The 20,562-nt window shown below is 35.9% G+C and overlaps 1 protein-coding gene across 3 annotated transcripts in view; it reads right to left on the bottom strand.

Annotated features, from left to right (window-relative positions):
- The window catches only part of ABCD3 (ATP binding cassette subfamily D member 3), an 83,000-nt gene that overhangs the window by 29,403 nt on the left and 33,035 nt on the right, over window positions 1-20,562 (bottom strand). For all 3 annotated transcript variants that reach the window (XR_003434363.1, XM_027114384.1, XM_027114383.1), the window contains exons 4-10: window positions 19,134-19,222; window positions 11,466-11,535; window positions 9,974-10,071; window positions 9,493-9,616; window positions 7,256-7,312; window positions 4,947-5,089; window positions 2,184-2,253 (exon numbers count right to left, since the gene is read on the bottom strand). Coding sequence is in view for 2 of the 3 variants with exons in the window: in XM_027114384.1 (XP_026970185.1) it covers window positions 2,184-2,253; window positions 4,947-5,089; window positions 7,256-7,312; window positions 9,493-9,616; window positions 9,974-10,071; window positions 11,466-11,535; window positions 19,134-19,222 (651 nt within the window). In the remaining variant the exon portion in view is untranslated. The remainder of the gene's footprint in view (window positions 1-2,183; window positions 2,254-4,946; window positions 5,090-7,255; window positions 7,313-9,492; window positions 9,617-9,973; window positions 10,072-11,465; window positions 11,536-19,133; window positions 19,223-20,562) is intronic.

The following is a 20,562-nucleotide window of genomic DNA, read 5'->3' as shown; positions in this document are numbered from 1 at the left end:
ATTCAACAAGTATTAACTGAGTGCCTGTGATCTCTGATGACATTATATACATCACATTTCATTGAGCACAATGCTGATCACAGAACAGTTGCCAAACAAATACTTCATGAAACCATTTTTATGCAAACAGAATGGAAACTACTTAAAGAATATCAATGTGGTGTCCCTTGCATGTAACAGTACAATGATCCTGTATTCATAATATTGTCAGATACATACATGTTAAAATTGATCAATAATCAAAAGAAATAGAACAGAAAGATGAGCTAATTTAGGTGAAACACCAGCTGTCTGGAAATAGCACTCAATGCTTTGCCTTAGTTGGAAACCTCTGGTCTGTGCTTTCTCTAAGAATTATATTACACTCAATTTGAACCAAGTGCTAGTGATGCTGCACAGCCCGAGTCTGTAGCTTTAATCTCAGCATGCATTATCTCAAAATTACAAGTCTAAAAATGTATTTTATTCTGCATTTTTAATGTTCTTGACTTTTCCATCTATCATATTACTCAAGGCCCTGCATGATCCGGCACTGGTCTCTATCTTAAACCTCATCTGCTTCTACTTTGCTCTTTCTCACTGAGCTCCAGAAATATTGGTTCCTCAAACATGCTTCTGCCTTAAGGCTTTTCTCCTGCTGTTCCCTCTGCCAGGATTACTGTCTTCCTAGATATTTATATTCTGTGACTAACTCCCTTACTTCATATGGGTTTCTGATAAAATGCCACCTCTTCAAGAAAGACCTTCTTGCCATCCCCTACCTAAAATAGCTAGGCAACAGCCCCCATCATACTCTACCACTTTATTCCATTTTATTTTTGGTCACAAAATTCACTACAACCTGAAATCATATATTGTAAAATATCCAGTTGTTTACTTGTTTATTGTCTCCCCCACTAAAACGTGGATTTCCTGAGTACAGGGTAGCTTGCTCTTAATATCTTCTGTAAAAGAACAATGGCTAGAACATGTATTCAATGAATGACAGATGTTACATACTGAGCTCAATGCTGGAGATACAACAATGAATAAAGCAGACAAGGTCCCTGAGCTCATGGAATTCACATACTAATGAAAGAGACAAACTAGTAAACAAACAAAATAATTATAAATCACAATGTACGCTTTTAAGGAAACAGATCATTAAAATGGGAAAATAACTGGTGGAGGCCATCAGAGAAGACAAGGCCTCAAAAAGGTGTTAACTTTTGGGCTGAAATCTAAAGGATAAGCATGGGCAAGCCATGTGAAGAGCGAACTAGTTAACAGCAGTCCCCTAGAACATTACCTTAAATGTATTTTATCAGTGAATACTATCAAAGTTCAGTCATGTTAAATATAAAAAAGGCAAAAATTCAATTTCTGAAATAATTTAAAATAACTTCCTTAACCTTTAAAAATCACCTCAAATATGTATTTAATTTCAAAAACTTCCACTAAAATGTAAGCTCCTTAAAGGGAGGATGTAGCCCATCACACACACCACTGTTATCACACTAATCACCTGGACAAGCACAGACACCTAGATGGTGCTCCGTATCTTTTGAATGAATAATCAATAAAATTAATTAAATTCAAATTTTCCAAGCGGCAAGTAAATAAAAACCAAGGTATAGTTTTCATAAGAAACGACGTTTATATTCTAAATCAAGGGTCAGCAAACTACGGCCCACAGTTCAAATCCAGCCTGTCACTTATTTTTGTAAATAAAGTTTTATTAGAACATAGCCACATCCATTCATTTACATACAGAATATGGTTACTCCTGAGTGGCAGAACTGAACAGTTGCAGCAGAGACCATATGGCCTGAAAAGCCTAAACTATACATGTATTATCTTGCCCATTACAGAAAATGTTTGCTGAACTGTGCTCACAGTATTTCCATGAATGCTACAGGAACAAATTCTTTCTGTAATAATCACTAAATTTATCACTAAATAAGACTCCTAAGTAACCGCTTTAAAAGTACAGACAATTATTTTAATAAAACCTACCCATTTTTATAGTTGGGCAGCTTAATACAATGATTTGATAGTTTTTAGGAAAACACAGTATAAAAATTCTTCACAGTTAGTTATTTTAAACATAAATATTTTAAAGATTAAAGGTATATGTATGTATCTTGGCAAAGGCCCCCAATCTTTTTTCCATAAACACATGAGCCTCCAACATGTTATCTTACCAGTTTTCGGAAGACTGAGTGGATTGTCTGCTTTTCTCTTTTATTTCCATTGTAAAAGGCAATTTCTTCACTATTAAAGAAAATAATTTAGCAATTAATTTTAATGTTACCTAAGCCTGAAAAATAACTGAAATACCGTATTTAATGACTGAATATTTGTATATAACTGGACATTTTGTGACTATGAGCTTATTGGGTACATCTCAAGCCACTATCTGTACCCAGCTCAACTGATCAGAGCACAGGGATATGCATCTGACTGGATCACAGACTGCACTACCGACATATGTTGCATATGCCACATATAGCCTGGCTGGAAAAGATGTGCTGGGTTAATTCTCAGAAATGTGAACAAAGAAATAAGAAATATAATAAGAAATAAGAAGTAAGAAAGAAATTGCCATGACATATAGGAAGGCAGGACTAGGGCAGCCATTACTACAAACTGAGTACAGATCTAACCAGAAGGAGAGGAGAAAACAACAGTTAGAAAAAAAATAAGGTAGTGATGCCATGACATGCAGCCTTTAAAAGACAGAAAAGCAAACTAAGTCCTGCCCGCCTCACAGTGCCAGCTCCCAGGAGGCCTAGCTGAACAGTTGTTCTTATTCTTGGAACCCCAGCATAGCCTCGCAACTCCTCTTTCTTTGAGCTGATTTGAATGGGTACACAGGGGCCACAAGGATCTTAACTAGGAAAAAACGGTCATTTTATGGATGAAAAAAGGTTAAATATAGTTAACTAAATTTGCAGAAGTCATGGAGCTGGCAGGTCAAATAGCTGAAATTATAACTCGTATCTGACACTAAAATCTAGTTTTCCACTCTATTCAGTATAATGTAAACTCCCCCAGCAAAGTACCTCTTACAGCAGAGGAAAGTAAAGATTTACATAGGCATCTAGAAGGCACAGTTAAAACAGCTCTTAATAAACACACAATATTTCTTTAAAGTCTCTTTTTCCCCTTAAAAATTTATGTGAGTTTTATATTCTAGTCCAAAATGTACCTGTATTTTTTTCCATCATAAAAACAAGGTAGCCCCTACCTCAACCAATTCAAGTAAAATTAACTTTCCATAAAGTTGCTTCGTGTTTGACCTGCCTTTCACAATTTCCCTTACACAATAATACAAGGCCCCAGGGTATCAGAATCCCAGTTTAACACAATTCTATACCTATAATTTGTCTTCTTACTTCCTTTTACCTCCTCTGCACATTTAAGTCAGTGGAGAAAGATGAGGTGATAATTCTACTTCTCCTGAACGTTTTAGCCTAAACCTAAAACCTGAAAGAACAGAACATCCCAGAATACTGACAACTGCCTATCCAACATTTATTCTCTTCCATGTCCTTCTTCCTAAGAGAACCCCAATTTTCTTAAAGTTCTCTATCCTTTTCTATGCATCCAAATGGTTGAGGAATGGCCTCAACTCCATCCACAGGGAAAGAGTTCCCAATGGTCTAAGCCAATCACTTTGCTGTAATTGCTTTAGTGATAATTCTGGCCAATGAGATGTGAAAGAAAGTCTGTTGTGGGGCTTCTGGCGAAGATTCCTTGCTCTCTTAAAGAGACAGCAGAAATGGTCTGTTTTTGTTTCTGGAATTTTTGCAGGGGAGGAGGGCTGGTGAGATCTAAAACTGCTTTTGCCATCTTGTGATCACAAAGAGAACTAGCCAGAGGAAAAGGGTAACATACAGAGGAGGAGAGAGCCAAGAGAAGACCCAGACACCCCGATCATGCTGCGCCTGGAACTGCTCTATCTTTAAGAGTTTTTATGTGAAGTAGTAAATGTCTTTATTGTTGCAGCCACCTGAGTCAGGGTTTTCTGTTTCTTGCAATGGAAAGCATCCTAGCTGATACCATCTTTCATTCACTTGGCAGATCACCTCTCTACTCAACCTTCTATTCTTCTGTCTCCCTACAGCACAAAAACCCTATTTAGAACTGGTACTATTTTAGCAATCCAAGGAAATAAAGGAAGAGGGAACTGTTAAAAGAATAATTTCCTAAATAATTCTGTAATGCCAACAGGGTAGTAAATAAATATGAGGACCCTCAAGATGACTTAAGGTTGACAGATCATCAATATGCGAGAAAATGTATTGAGCACTTGCTACATATTAAAAACAGTGCTGGAAGCTTTATATATATTTCATATTTAATCCTCATGACAACCCTATATTATCTACCTAGCATAAATAAGAAAAGTGAGGCTATAAATAACTTGCCAAAAGTCATATATAACTGATAAGTGGAGAAGGTAGCTTTTGAAACTAGTCAGGCTGGCTCTAACGCCCAATACTTCCTTCTTTGGATTTTTAAACTGTCTGGAGAATAGGTAGAGACACATGCAGTGAGACTGAATTAACTTTGAGTATTCCAAATACAGTCTCAAACAAAAAACATTTGTGGATAAATTGAGACAAAATTTTCTTTGAAGAAGTAAATTTGAATTTAAATTGTTTTTTTGACTTTGCTTAAAGTGAAATCAACAGAAAGTTAGTCAATAGAAGACAGGAAGAGGTAAATCAGGGATACTAAACAGTTAACAAGAAACAGGGTTAGAAACGTAGAGGATTACTACTTTATAAAACCGATATCCTTCATAATGTATATTTTCAAAAGAAGTAAATACACACAGTTTTACCGTCACTGTTCAGTAACAGTGTTACTAGACTTTTTGGAGTCAGCTTACAGGACTTCAATAGCCATACAAAGGAATTTTTAGTACAGCCAAATACATTTAATACATTTGTACACACCTGTTTGTGATGAGCCGAGAATTAACGTATCTATACTCTCCTTCAAGCTTTTGCTCAGTTATTGTCATCTTACCAATGGGTCTTCTAATTCGAGTTAGGAATAGCCCAGAAACAAGCAAGTAGGCCATCATGCTTGCTGGGCCCTGTTATTATTGGGAGAGAAAGATATACAAAGGTCAAGGATATAATAAATTCACTGAATGCAACACACACAATTTATTATAATTAACTCCAGTTACTTTGAGAGAAATTACTCTTTAGACTAATTTTTTCCCTTAATTGTTTCTTTTCTGAGAAATTACACACTGGGTCTTCTTTGTTTTTACTACTCATCTACTCCTCCTCCCACCACTCTTTCCCCCGCTCTCCCAAATTTGCTCACTTAAAAACTCCTAATTGTAGTCCCCACTCTTTTTTACAGCACCTAAAACTCTTCTGATGGAACTCTTCTCGACACTCTCTTAATTCCACAATAACTCACAAACCTCTTTTTCGCCTTTTCTTTGAATGTTAATACTCCCTGAGGTTTTCTCTTTCACTCCCTTCTCCTCCCAAATTTATACCTCTAATCCCATCACTCTTAAGAATCCAAGATGTTATTTCCAAATACTTACTGTACATCTGAAGCTTACTACTCTGTAGAACCTCAAGCTCAATTCCCCCAAATGAGCTCAATCTGCCTTTCCCTTCTCCTGCGTCTTGCTTCTAGCTGCCGTACTTTGTAATGTGGTAAAGTACCAAGAGAGAAGCTTCAAGCTTGCCTTTCCAAGCTCATCGAAGGTACTTCCCTCATTCCCATATATATATCCTATGTTCTGCCATACTGAAATAACTGTTTCCTGAACGTGCCTTTCAATGAAGTTGTTCTTATGTCTGGCAAGCCTGACATGTCTAATGGAGGCCTACTCATCATCCTCAAAGCAGCGCAAATATCACCTCCAATTCTTCTGGACAATAAATACATTTCCACACTTCCATTACTGGACTTATCACTTATTACAATTGTTTGAATATCTACCCTTTCACCAGATCATAATCCCTCTTCAGCAGGAACTGTGTCTTACTCATCTTTTTATTCAGACAGTGTGTATGGAATATAGTATTATTTTTAAATTCAATATGATTGATTCAATGCATTTCAACAATTACTAGATGTATGGGCAAAAGAGATAACTATTTGATAACTAAAAGATAACTATTTCTACCTAAGAAATACAAAATCAGAAAATAAGAACACATGGAGATATATTTAAATATAAATATAATACTTAAGTATTATAAACATGTAATAAGTACCATCAAAATACTACAATATATCGGTAAGAGGCCTTAAGCCTATTCACTTGTTTACAGTAAAAACAAGTTTTAAGAATGATTAAACCTGGCTTACGAGATATCAAAAGGTTAGGAAGATAGACAAGAAAATTAAAATAAAAAACTGCTTTCCCCGGGCTTCCCTGGTGGCGCAGTGGTTGAGAGTCCGCCTGCCGATGCAGGGGACATGGGTTCGTGCCCCGGTCCGGGAGGATCCCACATGCCGCGGAGCGGCTGGGCCCGTGAGCCATGGCCGCTGGGCCTGCACGTCCGGAGCCTGTGCTCCGCGGCGGGAGAGGCCACAACAGTGAGAGGCCCGCGTACGGCAAAAAAAAAAAAAAAAAAAAACTGCTTTCCCCAATGTTTTGGAACAGAACAAAAATCACTACATAAATTACTTATTAATCAACTACAGAAAGTATATACATACACATGTACATATACACATGGAACAACCACACTATTATATGACTGTTATAAATATATAACAATAATACTACATATTAAATGAGTAAAGTTAGACTTCAATGAGAATACTCAGAATATAAAGGTCATTCTTATTAACACAAATGTCAGAGAGACACCTAATAAGGCTCATGGGATAGTCAACCATTTATATTATTATAAAATATTCTTGAAACTGTTATGGCCACTCTAAAAGTATTTAAACATTCAAATTGCATAGTAAAATAGCTGTCTCCAAATTTCTTTTTAGACATTACTTTGCAACAATAAATACATGTATGTTCAATGTTTAAGCACTTCTGGTTGTTAAAGCCACAAAAATTTTCCAAGTGTCTGGCTTAAGCAAAATTAAAAAGCTAAATTAGAAAACTTTAAAAATCTCTAGTATAGTATTATCTTATAACCAGACTTTATTACCTACACTTGTAAAAAATACATTCTTTGAGATACATAAAAATTCTTACAAACCATCCAGCTATTCGCAGCACAGTACTGTAGCCATTTAGAAGACAGAATAAAAGTAAACTTACCTGAGCTCCTATTGCACTCGTTAACTTGAAGATATACAAAACTATGTCTAAAAATGGCTGTAAAATAAACATCAGAACGTTCAGAATTAAAAAGAACTAGATTGCCTAGACTGATCGCCAATAAACATGTTAAATACAAAATGCTATTCGACATTTATAATTGTCAACATGCAGAGTTCCCACTATGTATAATGTACTGTAACAGTATGCAGCTCAATGAATACATAAAAGACACAGTTCTTACTCTCAAGAAACCCAAGATGGAGACAGCCTGACCAATGTCTACTGACCATCAACTGGGAAAAGTATTTACCACTTTCCATCAACTAAGGTAGCTCTACTGTGATAATTAGCCATTACTTACTTAGCAATTTCTCAATGTAGTATAAAGACACTGAATAAAATGACCTGAGTTTTAACCCCAAATCTACTAACAGCTTTTCTGGTTTCTATATATCTTCACCTGAAAAATGAGAGACTCTTTCTGCTCTTAACGTTGTCTGATTTTATCACAACATCTACATGTTGAAATATGGTGAGTGAGCTTATGAATCTAATTTTCTGACCTAAAACTCAAGCTCCTAGAACTAAAATAATACATTAATGTACTGCTCCTCACACAGAGACAACTCAACTGACATACCAAAAGTTGTACATATTTTGAACTGTTTTTCAAGAAACCCAAACTGTGTTCATTTACTTTAAGTCCATAGCCACTCCTTTCTGACTATAGTAGGATAGGTGGCTTCGTTTATTAATTGGCTTGTACTAAGATGAACCTTTTCTTTCTTGTCTTACGAATTATCAAGAAGTTAGATATATTTAGACATATACTTAGATATATAAAATTCAAGTACCCTTAAGTTACTGACAAAAATAATGACTCAATTGAAGTCAGAGTTCAAACAATCAGATATTTTATAAACTAAATATACTGTTGTATATAGCACCACTACAATCAATTAATTTGATAATATTTTTCTTTACGGCAGCTGTGACAAGTCCTGAGCTATGGACTTACTCAAGTGCCAAGATGTAATAAAGAATACACAACAATGTCTACAGAATTACATGAAAAGTATTATATACAGCACCTCCCCCCTACACACACACACAGAGAACGAACTAAAATGTGGTGATGGGCGGAGGGAAAAAAGCAGCTGAATTACTGAACAACTTGCAGCTGTCTGAGTTTCTAGAGTTTGGATCAGTAAAGACTTAAAGAGAGCTAAATAAAGAACAAAGTTTGGCATGAAGTGAAAAGGTGTCCTAGCAGTGGGCCTATCAAGAGGGATACAGATCGCTTTTCTTAGAACTGCCTAACCTCCTTCCATCCACATGGTTGAAATGGGAGCATTCCTATTCTTACAATGTGACCCAGCCCCTTGTAGTATATAGTTTTTTGTCTCAAGACTGGAATATTTTAATCAATTGTGGTCAGAGGCAAGATACTACAAATGGTCCAGTTTGAGACAAGCTCCGACCACAAACCAAGAGCAGTCATGTGGACTGGATGGGAAATGGGGCATCTAAGATGAAGAGTGGCGGGGGAAATGCTGGGCAGACAGTCTTATAGATGCCCTCTACATGTGCTAGCCAATGCAGGAGGTAATGGCAAAGAAGATGGCTTAATGAGAAGACCACAGCAAAAACCGTAAGGGTGGTGAGATAAGAAGAGGAAGTAAGAGCTGACATAATCAGGAGGAAGAAAACTAGTTAAGGTCAGAGTCAAAAGCTTTGGCAATATTCTGGAAAGGGGGGAAAACAGTAATTAGAAAAAACTGAAATGTACTAATATCTTGTGAAAATTTTTTGACTATTACTTGAATGATCTATTAGAGATACTGAAGCAGAGAACTGGGCAAGAATATGTCCTAGCCTAGGGTTATGAATGTGGAACTAAAAATAAATTGACCATGAATTTCTAACAACTGCCAGAAGTACACAGGTCAAGAGATAAAAATCCAAGTTTCTGTCGTTTTACTGAAATCAGCCTGCAAAGTTCTTATAACATCTTTATAAGACACTAAATTCTCAGTTCTTGGCCAAAGCACTCCACACCAATAATATAAAAAATTAAGTAACTGTAGTTAAAACTATTATAACAACTCTACAATTTTCTTATAAAAGCATTAAATACTTACATGCTGCTGTTATGTGCATCAAATCAATTCCATATAAATTTGCTTAGATTCAAAGATAAGCAAATTAACAACAATAAAAATAGAAAAACTTACCTTACTAAGATTTGAATACAGATCAACTACACTGTTACAAAACTTTTCTACATCTTGTGTAAGCAGCTGGTCTGGATTAGCTATTCTGTTGTCCAGATTTCCCATTTTATAATACGTGAAAGTTCTAAAATAACAATAAGAAGATGACTTTAAAACAAATGATTTTAAAAACAAAAAAATTCACATTATACCATGTAGTGCAAATTCATAGAAACAGAAAAATCTGGAGCTGGAAGAGGCCCTAAAGATTGTCCTAATTTATTTTAGAGATGCAGATGCAAGTCTGGAGAAGGATCACTGGCCAATTAATGGAAGAGCCAGGATTAGATTCCAAATAGCTGATGTCTTTCTCTATATGCTTCTGGGTCTAAGAGCAATCCTCTTGAAAAACATATCAAATAAAAAAGAAAAACTTCTACATCTCAATATCATAAGTATTATTGTTTAAGTATTTTAAATATAAAAATAGGTTATTACTTACTGGAGATACTCCTCATAGAGGTACTTAGTTAGTCTTACTCGGAAGCACAGTTTGAGCTCATTTAACCCAAACTTCAAGAAGTTATTAACCAGAGAAATCTAAAACAAACAAACACATATTATTGGTTTTGCTTCATTTCTACTTACTAAATTATAATTTGTTTCCCTATCATTGATTTTGTCTCCAAATCCTATAAATTTTTTATAACTGATAGTACAAATTGATATAATTCAGTTCTGTTTTACTAAACATTTCCAAAGACACAAAGATAACATGCTAAATCAAATGCAATTAGCTATATTACCCTTTACTTGGAAATTAATTTTAGAATATATTAATATTATTAATTATGAGAAGCACCTTGTTACCTTTTTTATTTTTTTTGGGGGGGAGGGAGATATAAACAAGCCAAAGAGCAAATCTGTCACCTTTCTATCCAGTGTAAAGAACTTACTTTAGGAGTACTGACATTTATGCTTAGTATATCTTCTCTTTCCTGCTACCAGCACTACAACCCTAGACAACGGAACTCTATACCCACTGTATTTGCACTTGTTAAAAAAATTACTACAAGTTTTATACCAACTAATGCCATCTTCTAGATTATTTCTGGAGTCAACTTTACTACTCTTTTCCACCATTATATTAAAATTAATTCTTCCATAGTTCTGAGGTCACATTTATATAAAAATTTTCTCAAGGAAACACTGGTCTTCTGCTGAATCTCCATCTTTGATTGACATCAATGCTGCTTTTCTCAATTTTCTATTTTAAAAGGTCTTCCATGTATGTCTATCCTCAAGCTTTATTAAATCTGACATATGTTCTAATTAATTAAGTTCTATAATCAAGCTCCTCCCTTTTACTCCCACACATACAATACTAAAATTCTTATCGTGCCGATAAAATAGAATAAAGGTAAGACTCAAGCTAAGAAAATTACTTATGATTTGGACCACTTAACGTTTATTTTTAGTAAATTCGGACAATAAATTCCAATTACATTACATTAGTGGTTCGAGTTACTGTTAACAGTTTATGGCCTACAGCAATGATTCTCACCCAGGATTTCTGCCCTCAGCTCACTGCCCCACAACCTCACCTCAGCCCCCCACAGGCCACTTGGTAATGTTTGGAGACACTGAAGACATTGTTTTTGTTGTCACAACTGGGGGAGGGGTACTATTTCCATCTAGTGGGATGTTACTAAATATCTGAGAAACCCTGGCCTAATGGTCAAAGAAAAAATCATCTACACTTGTGTACACCTACATATGTATGCAAAGAAACTGATCCAAACATAATTCCTTTAAATTTTTCTATCTAGTGTAAAGGTTTGCGCACTGAAAAACTCCACTATAAGTTACAAAACTAAACTTGAAAAAACTTAGTATATAAATCTTCAAAGAACTTAATAAGTAAAAATCCTAAAAGATTTCAGTAAGATGCAATTTTTTTTCTATGTAAAAATCTTTAAAGAATTAACACTTACGAGAGGCATGGCAGCGATGAAGTTGAATAAGTATTTCTTGAAATCTTTTCTGCTACGACCAATGATACCACTGCAAACCACCACATGCAATGCATTAGTTGCAAAAGAAGCAATATTTAACACTAAAAAAACCTCTCTAAATCTCTAAAACTATTTTTGGAAATTTTCACTGAATCAAATGAATCAATAAGAAAAAAGATGCTAAAAACATTTTCTTACAAAAACATTAACTTTTGAAATTTTGTCATTTTAAACAGCTTGCTTGGAAGTCACTCTACAAATGGCAAAATTAAATAAGAATGATAGCTAGTTCTTTCCTTCGTAAAAATGGTAATTAAACAGCAGGCGTGGGCTTCCCTGGTGGCGCAGTGGTTTGAGAGTCCGCCTGCCAATGCAGAGGACACGGGTTCGTACCCTGGTCCGGGAGGATCCCACATGCCGCCGAGCGGCTGGGCCCGTGAGCCATGGCCGCTGGGCCTGCGCGTCCGGAGCCTGTGCTCCGCAACGGGAGAGGCCGCAACAGTGAGAGGCCCGCGTACAGCAAAAAAAAAACCAAACAAAAAAACCCCAGCAGGCTTACACTTAAGCAGTCACAAAAGGGGTTTTATATGATGAAACAATTAACAACTTTATAGACCCAGGAATGGATTACTGTGGATAAAACAAAGTACTATTTCTTTGTTTGCCTTTAAATATTTTAACATCCTGTCATTTGTATGAACTAATGGCAAGGAGACAGACTAATGACAGATGAGCAAATTCTTACTATAAAGGGCCAAGAGCAACCATTTTAAGCTTTGTGGGCCATAAGGTCTCTGTTGCAACTACTCAATTCTGCTAAAGAATTAAGCTAAAACAGCTAAGAATGAGATTGACTGTGGTCCTAAGAAAATTTTACCAAAAAAGATGGCAGTGGGATTTCAATGAAACCAGATCTTTTATCTATTTTTAATCTATTTTAAATATTTATCTGTTTTTAAAATATCCACTAAGAACTTATTTAAGGGTTCCACTACTTTTTTAAAAAGCTAGAAAGCCATTATATCATTATAAGTAAAGGATCTCTGACTACCAAATGTCTGTGGTCTAGTGCAAAGATAATGTTAATATTCCCAGAAGTTAAATTAACCATATTTTGAAAAACAATGCGCTAAATGATTCAAACCTAGCTCTACACAAAAAAATGACTGGTCTACATACTGATAAATAATTTCTTTTTTATGAGAGAGTAGATGAATAACGCCAAGTAATATGAACTGATCTTTTAGAGCAAAAAAGTTCCATGGTCAAATAAATTTGCAAAAACCTGAGTTAACGCTAACAAATGTCTTTACCAAAGGCCCTCTCAAAGCTCTAATGTATAATATGCATTGTAAAACTCTGAGAGGGCTTTGTAGCACTAGCATTTCCTCCATCATTGCTAAGATTCCAAAGAACATACTTTGGGAAATGTTACTCTAGACCGATAGAAAAATTAATAGTCCAATTTTGACAAAGCTGCTAAAAAGTGTTAAAAAAAATTTTTTTTTAAAGCTGAACTAGAAAAAAGTTAAAATAGAGCCACACAAAAATGTTGTGTGAGCAATAAGAATATTAGAGGTGAAAAGTAATTAAGTACAAAAGTTTAGAGGTTTAAATTAAAATTATTTGAACCAAACTTTACATAAAACCAAAGTGCTTTAGTGCTGCCCAAGCTGTGAAACACACAAGATTATCAAACTTTGGTAAAGCACATGCCATCATTCAGCAATGGTTTACCACTGGAGTAGCAGCTACAAATTTAAAAAATGGTTTCTTGAATAAAGCTTTATTTCTGCTTATTATCCCGCTGCAAAAGAAAAATAATCATCAATAAAGTAATTTTAGAGTAGTCGCAATCATAGTTACTTCTAAAACATACAGGAATCTTAAGATAGTTTGGTAATTTTAAAATGCTACTTATAGCCAAGTGGTTAAAAATAAAAGATATATTTATGATTACATACGGCAGTATAGGGGAACAAACTTTGCCACCCCAAAACGTGTTTCTTTGGCATAAGGATTACTTTAGGCTGATTATTTTTAAGAAACAGAAGCCTCAGGAAGTCTTTCTTTTTGCCTCCCCCTTAGCTGCCTAAAGAATTTAGATAAAAGGGCCTGCTCCCAGAATAGAGCTATGACCAGAGATATCTGCAAAGCATATGGGCTAAGCGTGTGTGGGGAAAGTAGGCAGGACCTAGAGATCAGAGTCCACGCTGTGTCCCAGAGCCTCCACGTGGCCCAGCAAACATTTGTTTACCAAACATTTGCTTTTCCATCTTCATGTGAATTGCCTTCCTCCCCTGTGAAGTCCCAAACCCCTAGCCCCAACATCCTCTCTGTCGTTAGCTGAAGATGGTATTCAACATGAGGCCTTCGGCTATTCTGGCGAGTTACTAAGTTCTCCTGGGTCTCTCCCATGTACACATGTTATTAAACCTTTGTTTGATTTTCTCCTGTTAATCTGTCTCACGCCCATTTAATTCTTAGACCAGCCAGAAGAACCTAGAAGGGCAGAGGGGAATTTCTTCCTCCCCAGCAGCAGCAACAAGATATGAAATATTACCTTCCATATCATAGAATTGCCAGTTTCTACCTTAAAGAAGGGGTCTGCCCTATTAAAATCTGCCCCACTCCGAAGTCATTAGTCACTGCTAACAAGTAAGCCTAAAAGATGTAAAGGATGTTAAAATTAAGTACATTAAGGACCATAACAAGTCTCTTTGTGACTCTATTTTAGCAGAAGAACATAAATCTAAACATACTTTGCAAGAGGCAAAATGGAAAAGACAAAGTTTATGATGTAGCTTTAGTAGCAAGTTAGAGAAATGTGTTAATTTTTCAAATAAAACTGTTCTATATTATGAATTCACAATATTTTAAAACTTTTAATTTGACCAAATATCAAAAGATCTCATGCACAGCAGAAGCTCAAAAATCTTTATTCAGGAGAAAATAAACAATTAACTTTTGTTTTTGTTTTTTGGGGGGAGGAGCAGAGAAAGGTTTATTGCAGGGCCAAGCAAGGAAAAGAGGTGGCTCGTGCTCAAAAAAAACCCAAACTCAACAATTAACTTTATTTATTTATTTATTTTGGCCACACTGCACAGTATGTGGGATCTTCCCTGACCAGGGATTGAACTCATGCCCCCCGCAATGGAAGTGCACAGTCTTAACCACTGGACTGTCAAGGAAGTCCTCAACAATTAATTTTTAAATGACTGCTTCAAGGATTTCCCTGGTAGTGCAGCGGTTGAGAATCCACCTGCCAACGCAGGGGACACGGGTTCGATCCCTGGTCCGGGAAGATGCCACATGCCACGGAGCAGCTAAGCTCGTGTGCCACAACTACTGAGCCTGTGCTCTAGAGCCTGCGAGCTATAACTATTGAGCCCACGTGCCGCAACTACTGAAGCCCATGCACTCTAGGGCCTGCGTGCTGTAACTACTGAGCCCACTTGCTGCAACTACTGAAGCCCACACACCTAGAGCCTGTGCTCCACAACAAGAGAAACGACCGCAATGAGAAGCCTGCGCACCACAACAAAGAGTAGCCCCTGCTCGCCGCAACTAGAGAAAGCCCACGCGCAGCACCAAAGACCTAATGCAGCCAATAAACAAACAAACAAATAAATAAAATGACTGCTTCAGAATTGTGAATTTGGGTTAAGAGTATAAGGAAGCTCCCTGTACTATTCTTGCAGCTTTTCGGCAAGTTTAAATTATGTCAAAATAATATGTTTCTTAAAAACTCTTAAAATTTTTGTTTTTTTCATTTTTTTCTACATCTCATAACTGAATTTTAAGGCTGAGTACCCAACAAGTTGATTAGTCTAGTAGAATTATAAGTTGGCTCATGCTACATAATAACTTTCCTCTTATCCATCATTACCAATTAAATTAATGCACCACATACTCTTAGTGATGGATTTTCTCTAGAGCATTCAGTCTTTGAGAAAATTAAAATAAGCACCTATTTAATTAAAGTTGGAAATCCCTAGCTTAGAAAATTAAATATTATTCTTTTAGGTTACAAAAACATGAAATCACAAAATATGAATAAAAGGGAAAAAACTTTAAAAGATTATCTTCTATACTATACCATGATTGTACAGGGTTCTTTATATGTATCATGTGACTGACTGTACACAGATACCTAATATAATGTTATTCACAGTGGATGTAACCTGTTATTTTTGTCACAGGTAATTAATAACACTACAGTTGGGGAGCCTGTATTTTTATTAACAGATATGGCATTTAAATAATAAGTAAAGCCATCAAAGGAAAAAAATATAAAATTCTATAATCATGTAAAAGGACATACATGTCTTCTCTATATTAATCATACAAATGACTCAAATTACTTGTACACAAAGCTCACAGAAAGAGAACTTAACAAAACTGATCCTGCTAAAGCTGATGTGCTAGCAGCAATGAACAAACGCTTCAATTACACTCATGCTTAACTTCTTAGAATTCCTTAGAGGATTCCTCACTGGGGCACAAACACACAAAACTGACCAGACTCCCCCTACAAATTCCCTTCAGGGAAACCAGACAATCAACAATCCCACAACTTGGCTTCTAGCAAGTTAAATATGAATACACAGCCAAGAGTGACTGCTTAAGGAAAGCTCTAAACTGAATGACAAAGATCAGAACAACAAAGGACACTGAAAGTCACAGACTTGAAAGAATGACTGCTACAAAAATGAACATTTATACAAAAAGATAGCTCCTGGAAATAAAATTAAAACAAATAAAAATTCACTGGATGATAAAGTTAAAAGAAATCTCCTAGAATATAATATAAAATGTCAGAGATGTAAACAGTAGAGAAATTATAGTCAGAAGATCAGTCCAGGAAGTCCAACACTCAACTAAGATTCCAGAAAAAGTACAGAAAACACTGGAGAGGAAGAACTTTTTTAAAAACACAAGAAAATTTCATTCTTCAGAATGAAGAATGAGTTTCTAGATTGAAAAGAGCTCACCTAGTGCCTAGCACAAACACACGGAATGAAAAAATATTCGCACCAACATTCAGTGAAATTCCCATAACACCAGCAATACAACATCAACAATAAAGAAATAATAAAAGCTTCCAAAGCAGGTAAAAGAAGATCCGCTGCTAAGGGCGGGCAATCAGCACAGGAATGGGACTCAACACCAAATGTGGAAGCTAGATCAGTAGTTTTTAACCTTGGCTGGGATCAAGGTTAGGATCGCCTGGGATGCTTCAAAAAGTAATGACTGATTGAATCAGAATCTCTAGGGGTGGGCCCAGGCATTAGTAGGTCTCAAAATTCCCCAGATGATTCTAATTATACTGCAGCCAAGGTAGAGAACCACAGAGCCCTATAGAAGACAACAGGATGATGCTTTCCAAATTCTGAAAAAAAGTGATTTCCAATTTAGAATGAATAAATACAGCTAAATTATCAATCAAGTGTGAGAGTAAAAGACTTTATCAGACCCACAAGGTCTCAAAATTTTACTTCCCTTGTAACCTTTTCTCAGAAAAAGACTGCATCTGCCAAAATGAGAAAGTAAACTGAGGAAGAGGAAAACAAAAGATCCAGAATATAGGAGTTATTTAATGCAGGAAAGAAAGATGAAAAAAATTCCTAAGATCATGATAAAAGTAAATTCAAACATGACTGCTATTTAGTGAAGCTAAAGCACAATCAATCCTAATGAGAGCCGGAAGACAGAAAACTAACAAGAGGTATGGGGTGGTAATGATAAAAATCAGTAAGTTATCTAGTGTGTTTGACATATTACAATACTGAGATTTTTTTTTTTTTTTTTTGCGGTACGCAGGCCTCTCACTGTTGTGGCGTCTCCCATTGCGGAGCACAGGCTCCGGACGCGCAGGCCCAGAAGCCATGGCTCACGGGCCCAGCCGCTCCGCGGCATGTGCGATCTTCCCGGTCCAGGGCATGAACCCGTGTCCCCTGCATCGGCAGGCAGACTCTCAACCACTGCGCCACCAGGGAAGCCCCCAAATAGTGAGATTTTATAGTGTTGTCAATAAGCTTGAGCTGAATTAGTAAGAAGTAGGCAAAAAATTAATGTGCACAAAAACTTGCAACTTATAAATGCCAGGAAAAGAAGTTGTATATAAAAGAAACTACCAAAGAAGAGCATTTGGCTCAGCTGTAAACAAAAGTCAAAATCATGTAAACAATAAATTCTGATTTAACAAAAAACTGTGATATAACATTGAGAGAATGAGCACAGACATGGGTAGGAGTGGAAAAGAGCTAATTCTCATCTTCCAAAAGAGAAATAAATACACACATAGTCTCTAAGACTGAAAAATCTAGAGACAGTAACATAAGTGTGTTACAATGAAATGCAGAGACAAAATAAGAGATGAAACAGTAAAAAGAACAGAAGACATCTGGCTCCAGGAATGACAGTTACAGGTGGGAGGAATGGGGCACAGAACTAATGTTTTTGTGATTAAGTCCTGTGTGGCTATTTGATATTAAACTATATTCATGTTTTACTTTTTAAGCTTTTCATATATTACTTTGATTAAAATAAAAAGGCATGGGACTGACCAAAGGATTCAGGGCGCCCTGAATTGAATATTGGCGTCTATACCATTTACACATATTCAGAGGCACGTGGTCGGGGCTTTAATCCTATGCAAATAACCTTCTTTGTTCTTCTAGAGAGATGAGTCAGAAAACACCTGCATAAAGCATTCTGCCTCTCCTACAAATCCTCTAAGCCACACACAAATCAAGGATGTCAGAAAAAAACTTACAAAATTTGGGAGCATTTAAAAATTTTAAGTACTGTCATTCAAACAGTTACGTTATACTAAGTACTTTAAGAAATTTTCTGATAAAATACTGCATGCCAGGAAACAAAATTCCAAGAAAAAATTTTTTACTGACATTCAAATTGGTATCATGAGGTTACCAATACCTTTGTTAATACCTTTGTTAACAGATAAATGTTAATATCCCAACTGTTTTTTTGTTTTTAAATTCCAAATCATCAATTGCAGTGATTAATATACGTACAAAGACTATAATGAAAAAATATATAAAGCACTAACTTCAGAAACTGAAGAAAATGTCTAAGAATTTTTTTCTGTTTAATAAACATTCTCAACATGATTCCCTGAAATGCTTTGATATTTTCCTCAAATTATCTCATTAATTTCAGACATCCAGCTTGGTGACTTTTTAAGTTCCCACTACAGCATTTATTATACTGCATATTAATTTTCTTTCTTTCTTTCTTTCTTTTTGGCCGTGCCCCGGGGGCATGCGATATCTTAGTTCCCCAACTAGGGATCGGACCTGTGCCCCCTACAGTGGAAGCGTGGTGTCTTAACCACTGGACCGCCAGGGAAGTCCCATAATTTTCTGTTTACTTGTCTCTGACCCTCTATAAACGGCCAGCTCTGCAGGGCTTGGTACAAGGTCTCTCCTGTTCACTCATGGGTACATCCCTATCACTGCCTGTGGCACAAGGGAGACAATAAATATCTACTAAGTAAATGAACAAAGACATAATTTGACTTAAGTATTTATACCTAACTTAGAATCTATTCCTTGCTTAAAATAACACTTAAATATGACACAAATTAGTATTTCATACATACAGGAGGAAGATGAAAAGTACCTTTCAATGAGTGTCCCGTTCTGAATCATCCAAACATCACAATATGTTCGAGACACCAGCATAACAGCAATAAGTATCAAGTAACCTGTCTAAAATAAACCAGGTATAGTAAATTAATTAAATGCATTTTAGAAAGTTAAAAGAAACATTACTTTGGTAAAGATTTTTGGTTTCTAAATTCAAAGCTTTATTCTAGCTTTAATGTAGTTGGCTGACATTTTACCTACAGGTTATTTTTAAATATAATTTTGAAAGAAGTTTAAAATATAATGTAAATGGAAAAGGCCTTATAGATCATTTAATCTAATTTTTCATCCAGATTCAAAAGTGAATCCCAGGCAGGTCAAATGACTTGCCTTCATATAATTAGTCAATGACAGAAACCAGCAGTATAAGTTAGACTACCTAAATCACAGTGTATTGTGATTGTCCTATGTTTTTAATATACAACTCTAATAAAGAAAAATGACAACTACCAATACACAGTTAAGAACAAATACTGAAGCCTAAAATTCTGCTTAAGTAGAATAAATTTGGTTCAGTTTGTTAGAAAAATCTCTTAATAGTGCCCCTGCCCTTGCAGGGCTTTCAATTTAGTTATTAAGGCAAGATTTACACACAAAATGTAAGAAAACAGACCAGTGTAGGTAAGTATATTTGCATCGCTTCATGTGATACGTGGCAGGATCGAAAGGTCTGAGGTAGCAAAAAAGGCTTATGACATTAGAAATACATTAAATAACCCAAGTAAAACAAAGGAGAAAATGAGGATTATGAGTAAAAAAAAAAAAAAGATGAAAGATTTAATGGAAAATAAAAAATAGATTAAAACCATATGAATTACAGTATTGCACATCCAGCAGATCTTATAAAACTACTGCAAGCTTTTAGGCAGAACAAAATATTAAAAAGTGTTGTTTACTTAAGCAATGCTGGGCAAGATGGATCATTGTGGGGGAGAGATGAGAGGCTGAGTGGCTGGCTAGGAGTCAACTGTCTTTGTGTGGGATGAAAATCTACCCTCCAGCCTCCAACTGCAACACACACCCATTCAAAGGTGACCTTAAACTTTCTAAATGGGAAAAATATGACAGCAGCATAGAAGCTAAAGTCAGAGAAGAGGGTGTGTGGCAGGGGCAATGTTTGTTGGATAAGGTGTTTGATTTCAAAGTTATGGAATTGAAAGGCAAATGCATCTATGACTTTTGTAATTTTTGCAAAACAAATCTTGTTTTTTAAAAAAGGTGAAGGTTCTGAAAATACAGCCCTTAAGTGAAAGACAAGGCAGGGAGTCATAAACATGGAAGTAATAAATGAATCCATAAGAAAGAAGACAATGTCAAAGAAAGTCTACACGACTGAGTTGTGACAGCTGCTCCCCCAACGTTTGCCAGAGTTGTCCAGCAAGGAAGATACCGTCTTCCAACCC

Source organism: Aethalodelphis obliquidens, unplaced genomic scaffold (assembly GCF_003676395.1).
Source record: "Aethalodelphis obliquidens isolate GAN/ISIS:26980383/991018 unplaced genomic scaffold, ASM367639v1 scaffold13, whole genome shotgun sequence".
Lineage (NCBI taxonomy): Eukaryota > Metazoa > Chordata > Mammalia > Artiodactyla > Delphinidae > Aethalodelphis > Aethalodelphis obliquidens.
The sequence above is the reverse complement of the archived record's forward strand: the minus strand, read 5'-3'. Positions and strand labels throughout refer to the sequence as shown.